This window comes from Peromyscus eremicus, chromosome 10 (genome assembly GCF_949786415.1).
Source record: "Peromyscus eremicus chromosome 10, PerEre_H2_v1, whole genome shotgun sequence".
In the NCBI taxonomy this organism is placed as follows: Eukaryota; Metazoa; Chordata; class Mammalia; order Rodentia; family Cricetidae; genus Peromyscus; species Peromyscus eremicus.
The window spans coordinates 84,200,872-84,223,538 of record NC_081426.1 but is presented as its reverse complement, the minus strand read 5'-3'; the positions used below and the strand labels follow the sequence as shown (position 1 = coordinate 84,223,538).

General features: G+C 43.4%; 1 protein-coding gene across 1 annotated transcript; it reads left to right on the top strand.

The window, feature by feature from the left end:
- Positions 1–3,861: 3,861 nt before the first annotated feature.
- LOC131920449 (PRAME family member 6-like) lies at positions 3,862–6,082 on the top strand. The gene is made up of 3 exons (XM_059274779.1): positions 3,862–4,148; positions 4,616–5,203; positions 5,485–6,082. The coding sequence occupies exons 1-3, from the start codon at positions 3,862–3,864 to the stop codon at positions 6,080–6,082; spliced, it is 1,473 nt and encodes a 490-aa protein (XP_059130762.1).
- The last annotated feature ends 16,585 nt before the right edge of the window (positions 6,083–22,667 follow it).

Below are 22,667 nucleotides of genomic sequence, written 5' to 3'. Positions count from 1 at the left end.
AGATCTCCCGGGACTGGAGTTACACATCATTTCAGGACACCATGTAGTTCTTGAAAGAACCAAGCAGACACCATAACTGGCTGCTCAGTCTTCTCTCAGAGATCAGGCCTCAATTTCAGTTTCCTGAGACTTGAGCAAGCAGTTTCTGGGAGGTCCATGAACAAAAGACATAGTCCATGTCTCTGCTGATTAATTTCTTCATGTAGACAACAAATATTGTAAGAATAAAATGGGGCCGGGCAGTGGTGGTGCACGCCTTTAATCCCAGCACTCGAGAGGCAGAGACAGGCAGATCTCTGTGAGTTCAAGGACAACCTGGTCTCCAAAGGGAATTCTAGGAAAGGGGCAAAGGTAAACAGAGAAACCCTGTCTCAAAAAAACAAAAAACAAACAAAAAAAAAAAGACATAGTCCTTGCAGTAGCTCCCTTTCTGTACATGCTCTGACCTCTGAAGGTTCAGCCAGTTGTTTACTGTTGGGGACTCCTCACCAGCTGAGAGCTATGTGCATGGGTCAATGTGAACATGGGCGGCCAGCCAGCCTCCAAGGCAACTCAAGGACAGAGCCTGGGACTTGTCCAGGCCTCCCCCAAAAATGAAAACTGTAACCCCCAAGCAGTAAATTCAAAGCTTACACACCCTCTCTCAATCATATGACACCAAGGTTTGTACCACCCTTGTTTATGTTTTCTTTAAAAGCCGCTCACCCTGAGAGCTCAGGGCCATCCTCCTCCACCCATATTATCAGATATTGGACACAGACCAAGCCTAAGCTTGCTTTTTATCAATAAAACCCTGTGTGTTTTGCATCCGATATGGGCTCTGCGGTGGTCTTGTCCGGGAGTCTCTGGATAAGGCCACAACAATGCTGGAGTGGAAGATTTTTTTTGTTTTGTTTTTTTGAGGCAGGGTTTCTCTGTGTAGCTTTGGGGCCTGTCCTGGAACTCACTTGGTAGCCCAGGCTGGCCTCCAACTCACAGCTATCTCCCTGCTCTGCCTCCCGAGTGCTGGGATTAAAGTTGTGCGCCACCACCGCCAGCTAGACTGGAAGATTAATGGGTGCTCATTAGTGCTCAGCCATTCTCAGCCCCCAGGTCCCACTCTTGATTTCATGTCCTTGAGCAAGTGTGCTGCCCTGACCTTCCTGAAGCACTCGCTGTTTCCTGGGGAACCAAGGGTGGCTCTCCTCCAATCCACCTCTTCTGTTCTGTTCTGTTCAGTGGGTGGAAAGCAGATCTTACATGGCTCAGGCTGTCCTTGAGTTGACAACATGGCTGAAGATAACTGACCCTCCTGTCTCCCACTCTTGAAGTCTGAGCTTACAGGCAAGCCCCGGCTTGTCTGCTGCAGTTAGTGTGGGGAAGAGGACGCAGTGGATGCTGGGTAGTTAGTTCTCTACAAACTGAGTGCATCCCCAACACCCCAACCTCCATAGTAAGGGAATCAAGCCAGCCTCCTGCCTCACCCTCTCAAGTTCAGGCCTTGAGCTCCAGAACATATTCCAGACTGACTAGGTGCTTTTCCTACAACACAGTCACAAAAATATTTTAAAATTATTTTTATGTCTATTATCAGCAACAGATTAAATCCCAAACTGACTCAAACTCAGTCTTTGGTCAGATGAATTAAATTCAGCAACACATGGTGATTTAGAACATTACCCAAGCAAGAAGGATGCTGAGGCTGTAATGCCCAAATCTCAGGGACCCCCAAAAGTCCACCACAGAGACCAAATCCCACATGTAAAGGCAAAGAGCCTTTATTTTCCAGCTCCAGGGCTTGGTCTGTCTGTCCCATGCAGCAGTGACAGCAGACTGCCCTGAGCCCAGGCAGGGCGGGGTTTTTAATCATAGCAGAGGTTGGGGTGAGGAGATTTCCAGGGTTCAGGACCCTGATTGGCTGACAATTGTCTGGGGCTATCTGTAAAACAAGAACAGGTGTGTTCTAGACTCTGAAACATCTGGCTGCCTTATCTAATATTTGGAATGTTTGGGTTGTTAGGTACTTCCCTATCCCTGGGTGGATCCCTGGGTGGTGTTAGCTTATGGCTTTTCCTAGATCTGGGTGTTGCCTGCCAGTAAGCCTGTCACAGAAGCTGTGTCTGGGCCTCTAACCCTGTCATGGCAGCTGTGTGGTCAAGCTGTTTTGGGGCTCCTCAACAGAGGCAGGAGGATTATTAGGAGTTAGAGTTCCAAAACAGCCTTAGCTTGTGAACAAGACCCAGTCTCTGTAACAGATTCAAAACTAAGGAATAAATAAGCAAATAAAAAAACAAATCAACAAACTCAGGTTTGTGTAGTTAATTAACAAGTGGAATGTTTGTATTGATCCCAGACATTTGAGGGGCAGTCTGGGTGTTTTTACAAGGAATTCTTGTTTAATCAATGAAATGACTGAATGTTGTCTATAGAATTAAAAGTTGGAGACTGAGCCGTCCAATCAAATTGCAGTTTGGGGTTGGAAGGTAGGATTTCAATAGGGAGGGTGAGCAGGAAGGTATATAAAGGCTGCAGGAGAGCCATGGAAGATATTCAGAGAGACCTGGAGCCTGGAGGAAGCACCTGGCTCAGCTGGGATAAAGAGACTGTGGTCAGTGCCAAGAACTGGTGAGTAGTTGTCCTCCCTTGGGTCATGCAGTTTGATATAGGGACCTTTAGATCAAGATAGGACAGGAAATTTTCATTTCTGTCTCTTCAGATGAACACATTGAAGACAATAAGTATAGGTCTAAATGAAGTTTTACCTCCGTCTCAAATGTCTTTGTATAATAGTTTGTGATTTCATTATGGTTGTTGATTGTTTTGAGACAAGGGTTTCCCCTGTTGTTCAAGCTGTCCTAGAACTGGCCCTGTATTTCTGGGGAGGCTGGAAATCAAGATCCTCCTGACTCTGGGTGCTGAGGTTATTAGCATGTTCCCTCATACTGTGGTACATTCACACTACTGTTTTTATTTGTTTTTGTGGAACAAGGGCTCATGTGGACCTGTAGACCACATATCTTAGCCTCTTTGGCAGTTCCTCTGCTTCAGACTCACAGTAGCTGGAATTGCTTGTGAGTTCTGTCTTGACTCAGGCTTTAGTCTGCATCTTTTTCAAAAAGGTTTGGTTTTTGGGGATTTGGGGGTGATATGTTGAAGTTTTCTGACCCAGGGTGGCTGAAAAAACTGCAAGAAGCCACTGCCATCATCCTCCTTGGTAGTAACTAAATATTTTGGTTTTCGAGACTGGCTTTCTCTGTGTGGCTTTGGAGGCTGTCCTGCATCTGGCTCTGTAGATCAGACTGGCCTTGAACTCAGAGAGATCCACCTGGCTCTGCCTCCCGAGTGCTGGGATTAAAGGCGAGTGCCACCACCACCCAGCTAGAAACTAAACTAAACATAGAACCACAACATAGGCTTTTTTTTTTTTTTTTTGAGAAAGTGTCACTCATAAGGTACTTTGACGGTGAAATCATGTGCCTATTAGAAACATAGAAAGGGTCTCATAGCCGGGCGGTGGTGGCGCACGCCTTTAATCCCAGCACTTGGGAGGCAGAGCCAGGCGGATCTCTGTGAGTTCAAGGCCAGCCTGGGCTACCAAGTGAGTGCCAGGCGAGGCGCAAAGCTACACAGAGAAACCCTGTCTCGAAAAACCAAAAAAAGAAAAAAGAAAAAAAGAAAGGCTCTCATGATGCCAGTGAGTCTAGATTTATACTACCAATGAGGACAAATGCTTAAGTTGAGGTCTCTACCATTATCAGAGCAATTGACTCAGTTCTTGAGTGGGTACTGTTCGGGGGGGAGGAAGATTTCTAAACTTTATCTTGAAGATATGTTCTCACCTAAATGCTTCCCCAGGAGCCTTCTGACTGAAGACCATTCATGATGAGTGTTCAAACCCCACCCACACTCATGAAGCTGGCAAGGCAGGCGCTGCTGAGAAATGAGGCCGTGGCCATCTCTGCTCTCCAGAAACTGCCCTGGACGCTCTTTCCAGCACTGTTCAAGGACGCCTTCAATGGCAGACACACTAGGATTGTGAAGGCAATGGTGGCAGCCTGGCCTTTCCCCTGCCTCCCTGTGGGGGCGCTGATGAAGACCCCCAACTTGGAAACCTTCCAGGCTGTGCTAGATGGAGTAGACATGCAGCTGAAAGGAGAGTTTCACCCCGGGTAAGCAACAACCGAGTACTGTAGACTGAGCACAAGGGGCACGTGCAAGAGACCGTGGGTCAGGGAGAATGGCTTTGTAGGTGGGTCAGAGGCTTCTGATGGGGTCATCATGCTGGGATGCAGGGACCTTGAAACCTATTGTTTCCTGTAGTAAGGACAGTTGAGTATGGATTAGAGGACAGAGTAGATGTAGCCAGAGAGGAAGGAGCCTATCCCTGGCTCTCCAACAACCACTAACATGGGACTAGGTAGAAATGGAGAGTAACTTAGTGGAAGGAGAGTGGTCAGCTGTACACATGCAGCTCAGGGGAGCTTCTATGACACACATGAGTTCCTACGTTGGACACTTGGTGCTGGAGAGACCTTGGCACGAGGGAAGAGCTGACATTAGGGATGTGTAGTGAAAACTTGCTGGGTGTTGGGGCTTGTCACGTCTGCTGACACTTTACACCTTTTACCCAAAGGAGAGAGAAACTTCAGGTGCTCGACCTGAGGAATGTTCAACATTCGTTCTGGAACATATGGACTGGAAGAGAGGATGGGGACTGCTCAGCAGAGACTGTGGATGAGAGGCCTGTAGTGAAGGTCCTTTCCAGATATGAACTGAGGTGGCGGCATCTGAAGGTGGTAACTGACTTTTACCTCAGGCTCCGTCTGAATGAAGAGCAAGCATGCTTCTTGAAGTGGGTCCAGCAGAGAAAAGACTTTCTACAGATACATTGTATAAACATGAAGATATGGACTGTGCCTATGTGCACTGTCAAAGAGATCTTGAATGTTTTCCACCCAGGAAACATTGAGGAGCTGGAATTGAACCTGGCCTGGAATGTGTCCAAACTGGCACAATTTGCTTCCTGCCTTGGACAGATGAGAAGTCTTTGTAAACTCTCCCTGAAAAACAAGGGCCAGAACACTTTCGGGCTTGTCTACAGGACAGCAGACATGGAGAAGCGTATCCGCAAGGCCTTTGCTCAGTTCTCCAAACTCCACCATCTGCAGCATCTCTCCATGAATGGCATCTTCTTTCTCAAAGACCACATGAAACAAATACTCAGGTAAGCAAGGATGGGGAGGTGGCTCAGCTAACAGAGCAAACCTCTCTCTTTTCTGTCGCTTTAAGGATTAGCATGTGCATGGGGCCTGCCAGTGACTGGGAACAATTATGGTGAGAGTTGTGGGTGTGACTTGATTTAGTAGACTCCAAGAGGCAGCACCCGGGTACTCTGATTGTTCAGAGTCAAACTGACCTTGAGACATGTGCCCCATCTTTTTATAAACCCCAGTATACACCACTACAAATCCTTTTCCCTGAACTAACGGCTTTGTCTATCTCTAGGTCACTGAAAACCCGCTTGGAGACTCTCTCCATCCAAAACTGCGATCTGACAAGGTCTGACTTGAAATATTTCCCCTTGAGCCACAGCCTGTGTCAGCTAAAACATCTGGACTTGAGACAATCCGAGTTTTTGACTCCACGTCTCAAGCCTCTTGGAGTGCTGCTAGAGAGTGTAGCAGGTACTCTGGAGTCTCTGGACTTGCAGGGTTGTGGTATGGATGACTCTCAGGTCACTGACCTCATCCCTTCCCTCAGCAAGTGCTCCCAGCTCAGGGAGGTTAACTTTTCATACAATGACTTCTCCATGCCGGTCCTGAAGAAGCTTGTGCGTCACACAGCCAACTTGACCAACATGAGTGAGGAGCACTACCCTGCCCCTCTGCAGTGCTATGATGTTTCCGGTTGTATCGAGGAAGACAGCTATGACCAACTTTGTCATGAGCTCATGGATATACTCACAGCCGTAAGGGAGCCCAATAGGATCTTCTTCTCCACAAATGCCTGCCATGTGTGTGATGAGAACTGTGACTATGATGAGTGCTCTGAAAATAATGAATGCCTTGTTTTTCACCTGGAGCTTTGTTCTTGCTGGCAGTAAATAGGGAACATGACTTCTGGATTCCGGTGTTCTCCCTCTGGGGTCTTCCTCAGTCATTAGGCTCCCTGCTAGCTTCAGGGTCTGGAAAGACTCTCAACTGGCTTCAAACATCTACTGAACCAAGAAACTGTTTTGGAAGTCTTCCGTTGTGATCTCTATTAATTTATGTTTTTCAAAAGTCCCTAGGCCTACCCATTACATTCTCCTTTTTCAGCATAATAAGGCAGCAATAAAATAATTCAGTATCAGTTTTCTTCTTCATTGATATCTTTCCTAAACTCATAGAATGATGTCTTTTTGCTTAAATGCCATTATTATTTTCTGGCTCCCATACACCAACCAATTGTAAGAACTCTGGACATAAATATAAAAGTGAACAGATAGATGTCTATAATGACAACATTCCGTATTGGGGCAGGTAGATACAGTCTTCCTCTAGGGTGGACTAAATATCCCGGGCAGCCTGGGATACAGAGTGAGACTCCCTATCCAAAGACCCTGGAGCCAGAGAGATGGCTCAAAAGCACAGGCTTGGGGCTCTTTCAGAGGGCTCAAGTTCAGTTTCCTTGACCCACATCAGGTGGCTCTCGACTGCCTGGAGCTCCAGCTCCTGGTGAAGGAATCTGTGGATACCTGCATTCATGTGCATTGCTCCACACAACACATGTGTGCATGTGCATATACCTAAATTTAAAAAAAAAAAATTTTACAAGTTAAAAAAAATAAAAACTAACTCATTATTTAAAATGGAGATATACTCAGTGCAGGGTGCTTGCCTGGTGCCTATGAGGCCTGGGCTCCATTTTCAGCTTTACAGGCTGTAAAGAGTACATGGAGTTTGAGGTGCGCGGTTCAGCCAGTGTTGGGTACTTGCACAGCTTGCATTTGGCTCCTTTGTTTGATCTCCAGCACCACAAAAAAATTAAAATTTATGAGGGGCTTTGGCATATAAAGTAGATAAGATTCAGAAGTGACCAGGTATGTATTTCACATTTTTTTTAATTTTTTTAATTTTTATTTTTTTATTTTATTTTTTTTTTGGTTTTTTGAAGACAGGGTTTTCTCTGTGTAGCTTTGCGCCTTTCCTAAAACTGGCTTTGGAGAACAGGCTGGCCTCGAACTCACAGAGATCTGCTTGCCTCTGCCTTGGGAGTGCTGGGATTAAAGGCGTGCTCCACCACTGCCCGGCAACAAACATATTTCTAAGAGTCAATAATAAAATAAGATAAAACAGCGGGCGGTGGTGGTACACACCTTTAATCCCAGCACTCTCGAGGCAGAGGCAGGCGGATCTCTGAGTTCAAGGCCAGCCTGGTCTCCAAAGCGAGTTCCAGGAAAGGCACAAAGCTAACAGAGAAACCCTATCTCGAAAAACAAACAAATGAACAAAAAAAAATATTTAACTGTTATCATTGAAGTTTTAGGTTTCATATGTATTTTTCCCCTCAGGGAATATGCCACTATATAACCCTAACATTGCAATTCCTGTGTCCCTAGTTCCCTTAGATGTACCTCCCTTGACAATGCTTTCCTACTATACATGAAACTCTCAATTGAATCTGTGAAGCCCACTAAATGGGGCTCATAGTACTCACTTGTAATCCCTCCATTCTGGAGGTAGAAACAGGAACAGACAGTCAGTGTCCTCCTACCTACACAGACTAAGAGCTTGTTCTGAAAAATGGAAGGAGCAAACAGCCGGAGATGGAGTTCAGTGGCAGAGGGTGGACAAAGCATTCATGGAGCCCTGGGGTTAGGTCCCAGTAAGAGGCAGAGAGACAGACAGAGGAGAGAGAAAGATGAAGGAAAGGAGAGAAAAAAGGGCTGTGTATTGCTTGGTATATTGTTGGCTGTGCACATGTGTAGTCTGGATTCCCATGCCCAATGTGAAAAAACAAAGAAACCGGAGAAATCCGCATTTGGATCTGTAAATAGAGGTCATGACTTCTGGATTCATAGATATGGAAGGCTTGGGACACATCTCTCACCTGGGGACTCAGAGCTCCTGATTTCAGACGCTGCTGAGATGGAAACAAAATGATGAGCAGTGAGGTGGGTTTTGCAGGCTGAGGACAGGGAGAATAATGGAACCGCGGGGACAGGTAGAGTCTTGTGGAATCAGAATGGCAATTTTGTGTTTCTATGTGGCTTCTGTCAGGGTCATGACCAGTGGCTTTGTCCTGCACTTGTAAACCTGGATGCTCTCCCTCTGGGGTCTTTCTCAGTTATTAACCTCACTGCCAGATTCAGGGTCAGGAGGATCTAATGACTCCAGAATGGAAAAACACTGGTATCTAATGACTGAAGTAGAGGTCCAGGTCACATCGGCAATAATGAAGTAAAAGCTTTTGTGACACTTCTTTCATTCTTGTCCTTTGCCTGTGAATTAGTCGCATCCCTTTTGTGTGTCACTGAAGTGAGCAGTTGAGACACTTCCTCCGAAGGATGTTTCAAGGGACCAGGAGGATTATTAGCATCCAGTCCACGCAGACATCGTCCCCATGGACCCATCAGAGATGGCTGAAGGAAAGGGGAGCTCAGGGCAAAGTGCACAAGGTTTATGAGGTTGATTCTGCACTTTTCAATTTTAGTTTCTCTTTATTTGATAGTTTCCTGTGAGCCAAGCTGTCCTTGAACTCTTGATTTTTTTTCCCTTACCCTATTGAGATTACCATGAGCCACCCAAGTCCAGCCTGCATGCCACATGTCTGTAGGTGGTAATCCTATGGACTCTTGAACTCTTTGAAATAGCCTTAGTGTATATAAAGGTGTCTAAAAAATATATGTCTCTCTACTGGTATAAAACATTTAGTTTTGTTTTGTTTTGTATTGTTTTTTGTTTTTTTGAGACAGGGTTTCTCTGTGTAGCTTTTGTGCCTTTCCTGGAACTCACTTTGGAGACCAGGCTGGCCTCAAACTCACAGAGATCTGCCTGAATCTGCCACCCGAGTGCTGGGATTAAAGGCGTGCGCCACCACCGCCCGGCCAAATATTTACTTTGAAAAAGAGCTGAAAAAAAAAAAAGCTGTATTTTATTGTATTTTAAATCTTCCTAGGTCTATCCATTATATCCCCCCTTTTCTCTATAGTAAGATATCAAAAGAATAATTTATTATTGCTCTGTTTTATTCTTTATTGGAATATGTATTGACCACATAGAACAAGGATTCTTTGCTTAAATGTACTGCTGTTCTCTGAATTCCATAAATTATCTAAATTTAAGGACTCCTCAACAAACGCTTTCTTGGCACAGCGGTGGTGGCGCACGCCTTTAATCCCAGCACTCGGGAGGCAGAGGCAGGCGGATCTCTGTGAGTTCGAGGCCTGAGTTCCCGGAAAGGCGCAAAGCTACACAGAGAAACCCTGTCCAAAAAAAAAAAAAAAAGCACACTGCTTTTTTAGAAGATCCAAGTTTGGTTCGGGTGGCTCTCAAAATGTGGCTTCAGGTGACAGGATTACTGGGTTTCTTCTGGCCTGCATAGGGCCCTACTTTTACATGTACAAATCCATACAATAAACATACATATACACCTAACGTTAAAAAATAGTCTTTAAATAGAGAACCCCATTTCACAAAGAAAGTGAAAAAAAATGAACTAGCTGATTAAAATGGAGATGTTGCTCAGTAGCAGGGACTTGCCTAACTCATGTGTGGCTCTGACATCAATCCCCAGCACCACATGGTGAAGAGAATATGTGGAGTTTACAGGGGTGTGGGTTGAGCTCAGTTGTTGAGCAATAGCCTAGTTTGCTCTGGACTCTGGGGTTTGAGCTCCTGCACCATGGATTGAGTGAAAGAATAGCAGGAGTTTTCCCATGTAAAAAGCACTTGCGGAACAGAGCCAACCCTGTAAGAGGAGGTACAGGTCAGCCATCCCCAAATCTGTGAGCATGAGACAGCTGTCCTCCTTACCCATCTGCCTTGTGGTGGCATGAGCAGAGGTAGTTTCACCTCCTCCCCACAAAAAACCAAAGCCTGAGACACATGGGAGAACAGGCCCTGTGGTCATTAGTGTGGGAGAACCATCCCTGATCTCCAGCTTCAACACTCCGGAGAGCAGGCCCTGCACCTTGCCAAGGCAGCACAATAGAGCCAACACTCTTAGTGCAGGTGTAGGTAGCCAGCCCTGATACTGTGACCACAGGAGAGCTGTCCCCATCTCCCATCTGGCAGACCAACCCCACAGCTGCCCAGGCCCAAACCCAGGGTTATGATTTGCCAGCCCCAGCATCCACCCCATCTATGATCTGCTAGAGCACGTGAATGGACCAGACCCACAGACCAAAGCTGCAGGATCTCCATAACACAAGGTGGCAGTGAGATGTCCAGGGAGAGTCCTTGTGGGGTCCATCATCGAACATGTAGTGAAGACCAGGGCCCTCAAACCAGACCAATGATTCGTTGCAATGAACACTTCCAAGTAGAGATGTATCGACAAAGGAATATATAAATGAGATCAAGATACATGATATGAAAAACACATAAAATAAATAATAAAGTTTTAAAAAAGCACATGTGGATATATAGTCATAGGGAACAGGGTCTAATTTGCTAATCTGCATGAAATCTTACCCATTCTGTATCATCTTTAAAGCTTTAGGTTTTAAATGTATTTCTCTCTTTCTCTGTCTCTGTCTCTGTCTCTCTCTGTCTCTGTGTGTGTGTGTGTGTGTCTTTCTGTTTGTGTGTGTGTGTGTTCTTGGTTTTTTGGGGTTTTTTTTTCAGATAGTGTGTCACTATGGAGATTTTACAAAGCAACACCAGTGTCCCTAGCTCACTCCAAAAAGAGATGTGGAAGGCCCTCACTTGATAGAGTGCTTACTTATCTATTAATTAGGTTGGTGAACCCCATTAAATAGGGTATAATAATATATACAAGTTTATCCTACGACTATGGAGGTGAGGCCACAAAACAGATATTCAAGAAAATTCCTCTTGGTGCAGAACCAGAGTCCCTCAGCACCTTCATTCTGATCTCTGAATTTTATTCCTGCTCAATGATAGCTGTAAAAAATAAAATGAAGCCGGGCGTTGGTGGCACAAGCCTTTAATCCCAGCACTCGGGAGGCAGAGGCAGGTGGATCTCTGTGAGTTCAAGGCCAGCCTGGGCTACCAAGTGAGTTCCAGGAAAGGCGCAAAGCCACACAGAGAAACCCTGTCTGGAAAAACCAAAAAGAAAAAAATAAATAAATAAATAAAATGAAAATTAATAAGTAACGCTGAACTCTTTTCTTTTTTTCTTTTTTTCTTTTTTTTTTTTTTTTTTTTTTTTTTTTTTTCTTTTTGGTTTTTCAAGACAGGGTTTCTCTGTGTAGTTTTGCGCCTTTCCTGGAACTCACTTGGTAGCCCAGGCTGGCCTCGAACTCACAGAGATCCACCTGGCTCTGCCTCCCGAGTGCTGGGATTAAAGGCGTGTGCCACCACCGCCCGGCCAGTAACGCTGAACTCTTAAGTTGTTTGAATTGTAAAGACTTAGGGACTTTTAAACATTGCAATGTTTTATATTGCGATGCTATTAAGTAATATTGATATGAGATATTGGGGATACTCTAGAGAGGAAAGGTTATGGTTTAACAGTTAATGTGTTTTTGTGTCAAGTTGACAGGGCTCACTTGTGCTGGCTAGCTTTACGTCAACTTGACACAAGCTAGACTCATCTGAGGAGATGGAACATCAATTGAGAAAATGTCCTACCACGTTGTACTGTGTACAAGCCTGTGGTGCGTTTCCTTCATTGGTCATTGATATGGGAAGGCCCAGACATCACGGTGAGGCTATCTATGGGGTGGTTGTCCTGGATGCTATTAGAAAGCAAGCCCAGTAAGCCCTGAGGACCAAGGCAGTAATTAACATTCCTGAAAGCTTTTATATCAATATCTGCCTCCAGGTCTCTATCTCAAATTCCAACCTTCATATCTTTCATGATGGACATAAAAGCTGGGAGGTGAAATAAACCCTTTTCTCTTCAAGTCCTCTTGGTCATGGCCTTTATCACATCAGTATAAATTTAAGTAAGACACAAAGTTACCGTGCTGAGTTGAGACTTTCTGCTGACTTGACCATACACAAGCCCAAGCCCGATACACTCAGGGGATCAGTAGTGAGCCTTGGTGGGAACCATAGCTTTGATGTTTCATTGGTGCCTACCTAGGGTGGGAGGAATTCTACTCATGTCTCCCAGGAAGAAGTTCACTCAACAAAATGAATGCAAGGTCTTGTACTTGCTGGGCAAGTGTTCCAACCCCAGGAGGTAGTTACAGCCTAATATTTGGAACCAAAACAGTGTTTTGTTTTTATATGCTCAAATATATCTATTGATCTATCTGTCTATATATGTATGTATGCATGTATGCATGTATGTACATACCTATTTCTATCCATCTATCTATCATCTATCTATCCATCCATCCACAGAGTTCCACTTTGCACACCAGGCTGGCTTTATTCCCAGAGGGATCCTCCTCAAGTCCTGTATTACAGGCGTGAGCCCCCAAGCCCAGCTTGAAGCTGACATTTCAGATATATTGGGACCCTTTTTATTGTTGTTGAAAACCAGGTCTTACAATCCCATGGTTGACTTGAAGAGTCTCAGTAGCTGTGGATGACCTTGAACTTTGAATGCTGTGCCTATGTGGACACAATAAGTGTCTTAGTCAGGGTCTCTATCGCTGTGAAGAGACACCATGACCCGGGCAGAAATTCATATAAATGAAAACGTTTAATTGTGGTGGCTTGCTTACAGTTTCAGAGGTTCAGCCCATTATCATCATGGTAGGCGACATGGTGCCATGCAGGCAGACATGGTGCTCAAGAAGTAGCTGAGAGTCTTACATCTCACAGGCAACAGCAAACAGTTTAAGGGTGACACTGAGCAAAGCTTGATCAAAAGAGACCTCAAGGCCTGCCTCCACTGTGATACACTTCCTCCATAACCATAGCTGCTGGGTTGGTCATTTTACCCTTTTTACTCTTTTATTTATAACTCATTCTTGGTTTTCTTTTATTTATGATACATTTGCACTGTACGAGGGACAATTAGATCATGTTAGGTGTAATTATGACCTGGTTATTGTTTTTATTTAGAAATTATGCACAATGTGAAGAGATATGATTGTGTGTCTCTCCACCTCTTCCCACTTCAGATGACTTAATTAATAAAAATCACTCACAGGTGTACCCAGCTATCTGAGTTTTAGTGAATTCAAGATCAAGTGTTGACAACCAAGAATAGCTAAGGTAGCCCAGCTGTGGTGGCACACGCCTTTAATCCCAGCACTCAGGAGGCAGTGGCAGGAGAATCTGGGAGTTCAATAGCAGCCTGGCTTACAGAGTGAGGTGCAGGACAGCCAGTGCAGCACAGAGAAACCAAAACCAAAAAAAAAAAAAATAGTTATCATATTCCAGATACAGTTTCACTATATAGTTCAGGCTGAGTTCACTCTCAATCCTTCCTGAGTTTCTGGGGTGAGTACATGACCTTACATAGCCCTGGATGTCCTGGAACTCAAGATGTAGACCAGGTTGTCCTTGAGATCACAGAGGATCCACCTGCCCTTGCCTCTCAAGTACTGGGATTAAAGGCATGCTCCACCACACCCACATCTGGAATTTCTAAATGTTGTCCAAACATAAATATTTCAATCTTTTCCTATCAAGTGCCAAATGTTTTATGCTGTCCTGGTTTGGTCATGTGGTCCAGCTAAGGACACACAGTCTTGGCTCAGGAGATAGATAGCTCAGTGGTAGAACATTCGCCTCAATGCACCAAACGTGGGTTTGATCCCCAACAACGTAAAAACAAGTGCACAAATACACACCCAACTGCAGAACCTCAGCCTTCCTTCCAAGCATGGATGTGTTTGTGGTGGTGTTGAAAATTGAAACTAAGCAATGCCAAGTGCTTTTTTGAGCAGTTTCTCTGTTAGTGTGTTAAAAATGGACCAAACCCTACTTGGGGAGGGAAGGGTCTAATTCACCTTACACCTAACAGTCCTTCATGAAGAGAAGTCAGGTGAGGAGCTCAGACAGGAACTGAGGAAGAACCCATGGGTCGAGGACTGCTCCTTTCTGGCTTGCTTTCTTCTCTAACCCAGGATTATCTGCCCAGGTGGCCCCTCAGGCCAACAATAGTCTGAGGTCTTCCACATCAACCACTAATCAAGAAAATGCCCCATAGACTTGCCTACAGGAGGCTTTTTTCTTCCTCTCTTTTTCTTTCCTCCTCCTCCTATCCTTCTGTTTGCTTCTTGTTGTTGGTGGTGGTTGGTCAAGATGGGGTTTCCCCAAACCCAGAAGGACAAACATGGTATGTACTCACTCATAAGTGGATACTAGATATAAAGCAAAGAACAATCAGACTGCAACCCACAGAACCAGGGAGGCTACATAGCAGGGGGGACCCTAGGATGACTGTGGCTTATAATAAGTTTTGGTTGTACTCAATCATTGGGCAACCCTCGGTGAAACATTTCACTATTAGGATAAGAATTTGTACTGTATCAACCTAATAATAGAAAAAATAAATAAGTAAGTAAGTAAGTAAGTAAGTAAATAAATAAATAAATAAATAAATAGAAATAAAGAAAAAAAAGATGGGGTTTACCTATGTAGCCCAGGCTGTCCTGGAACTAGCTCTGTCCACCAACCTGGCCTTGAATTCAGAGATAAGCATGCCTCTGCCTCAGTGCTGGGATTAAAGGCGTGGGCTACCACACTAGGCTCAAGGAAAGAGTTTCTTAATCCAGGTTCTCTCTTAGCTTGTTTGTTTTTTGAAGACAGGGTCTCTCTGTGTAACAGCCCTGTCTGTTCTGGAACTCACTCTGTAGACCAGGCTGCCCTTGAACTCACAGAGATCCTTCTGCCTCTGCTTCCCGAGTGCTGGGATTAAAGCTGTGAGCCATCACCCCCTGCTGAGGTTCCCTCTTTGTATATGACTCTAAAAACTCACCAGCAACGAGCTAAGAGTGTGGTTTAACGGTGATCTATGTCCAGGCCCTGTCTTTACTTTTCAGTTTGAAATCGCAGGTCACTAAATTAACCAGGCAGGTTGGACTGGAGACCCCTGCTTAGGCATCCAGAGTGGCTGGAATTAGGACCCTGTGCACTAGGTCCAGCCCAAATGATCTTCTTATTTCCTTGCCACAAATCTTTATTTTTAACGTTTTTGTTTAGGACAGGGTCCCACTCTGTGTTCCAGTTTGGCCTGGAATTCACTACATAGTCCAAGCTGGACTTAAACTTGCTAGTAGATGATAATCATCAAATCTTGATGTTCTTGCCTCCAGCCCTCAAGAGCTGGAATTCTAGGTACGTGACACCATACCTGCTTCCTTATATCTCTCTTAGCTTGGACATTGTGGAGATCAGGCTGCGGCTTGCTCTGCTACTCCATACTATACAGAAAAAAATGATGTGAAAGCACCAAGCAGATGCCACAAAAGGCTGCTCTATTTTCTCTCACAGATCAGGCCTCAATTTTAGTTTCCTGAGACTTGAGCAAGCAGTTTCTGGGACGGCCATGAACAAAAGACATAGTCTTTGTAGTAGCTCCCTTTCTGCACATACTCTGATCACTGAAGGTTCAGCCAGTTGTTTACTGTTGGGGACTCCTCACCAACTTAGGACTATGTGTATGGGTCAATGTGAATGTACAAGGCCAGCCAGCCTCCATGGCAGCTCAAGGACAAAGCCTGGGACTTGTCCAGGCCTGCCCAAAATAGATAACTGTAACTCTTGTATAATATTAACGGGACCATCCTTAATATTATACATCCCAGGTGCTCAGGAGAGAGAACTACTAACGGTGAGGACTATTTTCAGGAAATAGACTCTCAGCAGACCAAGCTCTATAGCCCACTTGCTTTAATTCCTCTGGCATAACATCCTATATACACAGCTTCAGTTCTGTTCTCGTGCCTAGCTCCTTTCTTGCCTGATTTCCCTATCTATTACTCCCTCTAAGTTCTATCTTAATTTTCTTGTCTTAATTCTGCCTCAACTAGGTCCTTTTTATCTTATTCTTACCCAGCTAGTACTTCCCCATCTGGCTCTTCCTCATCTTCCATCTCATCCCTCTAGTACTCTCTTCTAGCCCTTCAATCTAGTTCTTCCCCATCTCAGTTTGTTCCTCTCAAGTTCTTACCCATCTAGTTCTTCCATTCTCTTTTCTCTTCTCTGTCCTCCACGTGCCCCGGGAGTCCCAGTATATATACACTTACAAGCAGTAATCCCTTAGCAGTGCAAAGCCAGGCTTCCAGGGTCAAACGGAGAGGTGATAAGAATCACATAGAGAGGCAATAACCGTTAATTATTTGCAACCCCAAAGGGAAGTGACCAATGAGGAAATGAATTAACTAAAGGCTAAATTCAGGTAATATCTAAGAAGAGGGCTCTTATGTGCTCAACTATAGTCTTAAACATGATTAGTAGACAATGCTAAGAATCTATAAGTTGCTAGGTCGATGGGAGAAAATAAAACTGTCTTCTTTTTTCCTGTGGCTCCTATCTGTCAAAGCTATCTGCTGTTTTTTCTGCAGGGTGGGGGAAAGTGTGCTCAGTCGCTAGGCAACCTGTGTACAGCTAGATGCCTCTGGTGATAGTTAAAGGGAGATCTGGAACTACAGGTAAGGTGTGGGAGCCCGTTTTCAGGTTCCTCCTGGCTTTACCCAGCAGGTCCACATAGAGGATAATTAGGACCACGGGCCTGAGTGCAGGTGTCTGGGATGGTCTGCACTTGGCTGTGCTGGGGAAGGAGGTCTTTTGCTCCACCCCCTTGGCGTCTCTATAAATACCCTGGGGCAGAGACAGTCGGGGCGTTGGAAAAGGTTCTAGGCCCTCTCAAGGCTCTCCTTTATTTTCTGTTTATCTCCACAATAGTCTCCGCAATAAATCCTTCTATCTAATATTTCCTGCTGCTCCCACTCAAGAAAACTCTGGGGAGTAGTGGGGTTTGGTAAACGCCCCACAGTAAGGTTTGGGAAAGGAGGAAGTAAAGCTTAATTGGCACATCCACCAGGCCTTCTCAAACAGGTAGCCTGGATGCTTAAGTCTGTTCTTAGAGTACAGAGGTATCTCTGATAAAGTACTTTCCTCCATCTGGGGATGGACCTCGCCAGATGCTGCCAATGATGATAATTACAGGGAGGCTTAAACTGGGGTTCTGGCTGAGCATAGCTATTAGCACAGAAAGTTATCTAAATATTCCTAGAAGTGATTAAGTAAGGAGTTAGAGTTCTATAAAGTTAGTAAGGCTGTAAGAAAGGAGAGCCGGGTGGTGGTCGTGCACGCCTTTAATCCCAGCACTAGTGAGGCAGAGCCAGGTGGATCTCTGTAAGTTCGAGGCCAGCCTGGGCTACAGAGTGAGTTCCAGGAAAGGTGCAAAGCTACATAGAGAAACCCTGTCTCGAAAAAACAAAACAAACAAAGAAAAAAAGAAAAACAGAGCTAGAGTATTCAAATCATTTGCCAGGTGGTGGTGGCGCATTCCTTTAATCCCAGCACTCGGGAGGCAGAGTCAGGCGGATCTTTGTGAGTTTGAGGCCAGCCTGGGTTACAGAGTGAGTTCCAGGAAAGGCACAAAGCTACACAGAGAAATCCTGTCTGGAAAAACCAAAAAAAAAAAAAAAAAAGAGGTGGGTCCAAGCTAAACTGTGTAAAGCTATTAATTAAGTCCACCTGACCTAGGTGGTGTCTCCTTGTGGAATTTGCCTTAAATCAGGAGACCTTCATGTGGACTGTTATTACTGCTAGTCCTTGAAAGTGGCCCAGGGAGATATCTGATTCCAGAAAGCCTTTCCTGAGGCTGTTCTCCAAATACCTGGAATGTGTATGTCCAGAGAGTGATCAGTCCACACTGTTAGCCCTTCTTAGGGAAAAGTCAATTGGGAAAACTATGAAGGCACACATGATTTTCATAACAGAAGACAGCTGATATATAACAAGCCAAATAACACCAGAAGCTCATTGGAATTTGGCTTCCTCTGGAGGAATTCCCTGATCCCTCCAGGTAGTGACTTTGCCATAACCAGCTAAGTTCTTATGATATCTTCCTGTGGCCGGCAGCAGTTCCCATTTTTTTGTTTAGTTAAAAAAAGGTTTTCATTTTCTCTAGGACAGTGAATATGTAGATAAACTTAAATTTGGAGATGACTGAAAAATGATAAGTAATGATTAATTAATATTGATATTTAATCAATATTATACCTATAATATATTTATAATCAATAGTCTATATAGATGGCAGGCTGAGGATTAGTTTAACCATCTAATAGATATAGCTGTATATAGTTAGAATATCTCTGTCTCAAAAAAAGGGAGCAGATCAGTAACAAAGATCTACCATTAGCTGGTATGGCATAATATGGTCAAAAAGTGAATACTATGATTGTGACTTATCAAAAAGAAATGGTTAGTTTGGAACATTAGCTGTATCTATTAATCTTTAGTTAGTGGTATTAATTTGGTTAACCTGTATTTTAAGGAGGCATAGTTAAAGAGTTACCTGAGTAAGTCATGAGCATCTGTGGGACCTAGGCTGCAGCTGAAGCTTACCTAATTTAAATTTGTAATTAATGCAATATTAAACTATTAGCTATGAGAAAACAGTAATAACCTGTGTCAGGGTATACATAGCGAGACTTACATACAGAACAATTGTCATAAGTACATAAGGAGAATATCTGATAGTACATACATTTCAGGATCATGGGCAGAACTTATAAAATTAATAATAGAGCATTTTTTTAAGGGCAGTCTAGCCCCTGGGCTGGAGAGTTCAGTTCAGAAAAAGGGGTACGTGATAAAGGGGGCCGTAGATATCTCTCATGGTTACTTCCTGCTGATATGGGGGCGAAGTTGGGGGATTTTGAGGCCTGGAATGCACTGGAAACCCAGGAAGCGCTGGCTGTTTCAGGCTCTGTGAGACACGTGCAGCAGACTTTCTTGTCTTGTAGGCTGGAGGTTGTGATGCAGGGCTGAGCCGGACAGCACATCCATGTGGGCTGGAGGGTGGGATGTAGACCTGCAGCTAGACTGCATGACCATGGTCTAGAGGATGAAAACCCGTAATTCTTTAAATGGTTAGAATTTCTGCTGGAAACAAATATATGTATTAATGGTAGAACACGCAGCCGAAGGTTTTAAAGATGAGAAGTTGTAAAGAGGAAACTTTTCTCTTGGGTGTACCTATGGGATATTAAATGCATGGTTAGTAGATGAGAGAAGGAGGTATCAGGCCAGGGAGAGGGAAGGCTGCTCCCCCACCCAGAGAAGAAACAGAAATTGTGTAAGTGGGAGATAAAACTGTAGTCAGGTTGCATTCCTCCCAGTCCTTCTTGGCTTGTGGGCGTTGGCAAATTTTGATCTCCTGAAGCTTGTAAGAACCTTCTTAATAGACAAAATCTTAGACATGTTAGCAATATAACAGTGGTAAATTTTGTCAGAGCAAAATTGAGTCCTTGGAGTCTCAAAAAAGCTTCAGGATAGCCAGAGAAGGAAATCTGAAATGTGTCATTTATAATTCTCTCAAGTCTCATTTATCTTTTGACAAAAATTAATAAAATACATTGAGAAGAGAATTATTATTTCTAATCATATTTCTTTTCTTTTTTTTTTTTTTTTTTTTTTTGGTTTTTCGAGACAGGGTTTCTCTGTGTAGCTTTGCGCCTTTCCTGGAACTCACTTTGTAGCGTAGTCCAGGCTGGCCTCGAACTCACAGAGATCCGCCTGGCTCTGCCTCCCAAGTGCTGGGATTAAAGGCGTGCACCACCACCGCTCGGCTCTAATCATATTTCTATAAGTTTTACATCATTGATGAACAGTTCATCAAAAGGATCTGGAATTGTATCGAATTATTCATATTCAATGCTCAACATTTAAGAATCTAGAGGTAAATAACAGCCTGTATTCAGACTGGCAGCTTTAGAGAGCCTTTGTCTGTGGCCTAGTGTATGGTGTGACCAGGCAATCCAGGATTCATAAAGGCGGGTCAATGTCCTATAAAGACATGTATCCTCTTCCTGACATTATGAAAATATCAAGACCTTTTTAAATACTAGTGAGAAGATCATAGAGGCTTAGTTGTAACTTTTGTGTTTTGGTCTGGGGGGAATAAGGAATGCCTGTAGTGGGAGATATGAAAAATCAACCACCGATTCTTAAGAGCTCTTGAAGTATATGTAAGGCCGTTGTCTATATATGAGCTCTAGGCATTCTTAAAATTGAAAAGCAGTGAAATAAATGGTGTATTACTTCTTATTTTATAACTATAAATCATAAGGATGTAAGCCTCATGGGTAAGCTTCCATAGGGAGAGAATTTATAATTGTGGGATAGACATAAGAAAAGGTACCAGTATATCCTGTAGAGCTATCTGCCAATCTATAGACTCCTAAGTTTCATAGTTTTATTACACAGATATATTATAGTTATATCAATGTATTGCAAGACATATGTATATTCATATATACATACATATATATATTATTAGGTTGGGGGACTGCGAGGAAGCTATAATTGACAGTTCTGATAGTTAATCTGTATATCTAATGAGGAACTCTGCTCAAAAAATGAGTCCTGGATAAACAGAACTTGCATTTCCTGCTCTGTATGTCGGCTTTGGCCTCCATCACGGCAGGGTGAGTAGCCAAGTTAAAAGCGAAATGCTGACAATCTTTAGGTTGAGGAGGTATGGTAAAGAAGCAATCTTGTAAATCTATGATGATTATTTTTTGGTTTCTGGGGATGGCCGTGGGAGATGGGAAGCCAGGCTGTGAGATTCCCCTTGGCTTTAATAAATTTTACTTAATTTCTTTTTTTTTTTTTCTTTTTCCTTCGAGACAGGGTTTCCCTGTGTAGCTTTGCGCCTTTCCTGGAATTCACTTTGTAGACCAGGCTGGCCTTGAACTCACAGAGATCCGCCTGGCTCTGCCTTGGGAGTTCTGGGATTAAAGGCGTAAGCCACCACCGCCCGGTTTATTTAATTTCTTAAGTACTTGTAACAGTCTATAAGCCTGATTTTCATTAAACAACAAATATTGGGGTGACTCAAGGGCTGGTGGGGGGCTTTATATGCCCAATATTTAGAATATGCCATAAGTTTATACTTGGCCAATCTTTTCCTGAAATATAAGAAACATCCATGCTTATGGATAGCAAACCAATTATTTTCTTTCCCTGTATTTTAAGTGTTTAGTTGGTCTGGAATACTTAATTTCTGAAGCCAGAAAGCCATATCCCTAGAATCCAAACTGGCAGCTCCCGTAGGTGTTGCCCTGTATGAATCTGAACTGTTTTTGTAGGGGGGTGTACAATGATCTTAATCTCTTCAGTAAAGTCAGGCTCAACCTTTCCTGGGACAGTTTTTATACCTTGTACAGCAGAGGAGCTATGGCCTATAATTAGCCCCAGTGTCCCTTCTGGGGAGGCCCATAGACTCTTGTATTAAGGCGTACATAAGTTCATTCTTTTTTCTTTTTTTTTTTTTTTAATTTATTTATTACGTATACAGTGTTCTGCCTGCATGTATCCCTGCAGGCCAGAAGAGGGTGCCAGATCTCATTACAGGTGGTTGTGAGCCTCCATGTGGTTGCTGGGAATTGAACTCAGGACCTTTGGAAGAGCAAGCAGTGCTCTTAACCTCTGAGCTATCTCTCCAGCCCCCATAAGTTCATTCTTAAAGCCTATATATCTATCTCAGACCTCAGTAAAAACTTTATCCATAGATCTAACTTAGGCATACATCCTCAGTATCTCTAGGTTATTTACAGAGATCCATGTATCATTTATAACATATCTAGATGTTCATATCTTATATTTCTCTATCCCAATGACTTGCACTACATATATAATAAATTTCTTTTTTTTTTTAAAGATTTATTTATTTATTATGTATACAGTATTCTGCCTGCATGTGTCCCTGCAGGTCGGAAGAGGGCACCAGATCTCATTACAAGTGGTTGTGAGCCACCATGTGGTTGCTGGGAATTGAACTCAGGACCTCTGGAAGAGCAGTCGGTGCTCTTAACCACTGAGCCATCTCTCCAGCCCAATAAATTATTTCTTAACATTCTTAAACATTCTTTATATCTAATTCTTCATATCCTTATAAAAACTTTACATCTAAAAACATTTTCGTATTTAATTCATCAGGAGATACAGGTGATTGATTACTGAGAGCAGCCAATGTGGTGAATTCCTTTAAACAAAGGAACAGTCAAAGATTACTTTGAAATCTGTTTTTAGGTGAACTATTTTTTACTTGAAATTGGATAGTAAGGCAAATTATCTTTAAACCTGGTAAATGGGGATATAATCTAAATTATCTCAAAGCATAGTTTGGACAAAACCCTGGCAAGAAGGGTTATGACAGTTTTGTCCAAAGCTTAGACTTTTTAAATGTTAGGGAGCTAAGTAATGAACTGGTTATATGAAATTTAGCATACTTAGCATGCATAAAAATATAATTTTGTATACATTAGAGAATTTGATCATAAAATGATCAAGCTTTAATTCGCATACATAATTATCTCTAATAGCTATAGCTTAAGTACAACTTATCCTTAACAGTTAACAGTTTAGGTCGGCCAA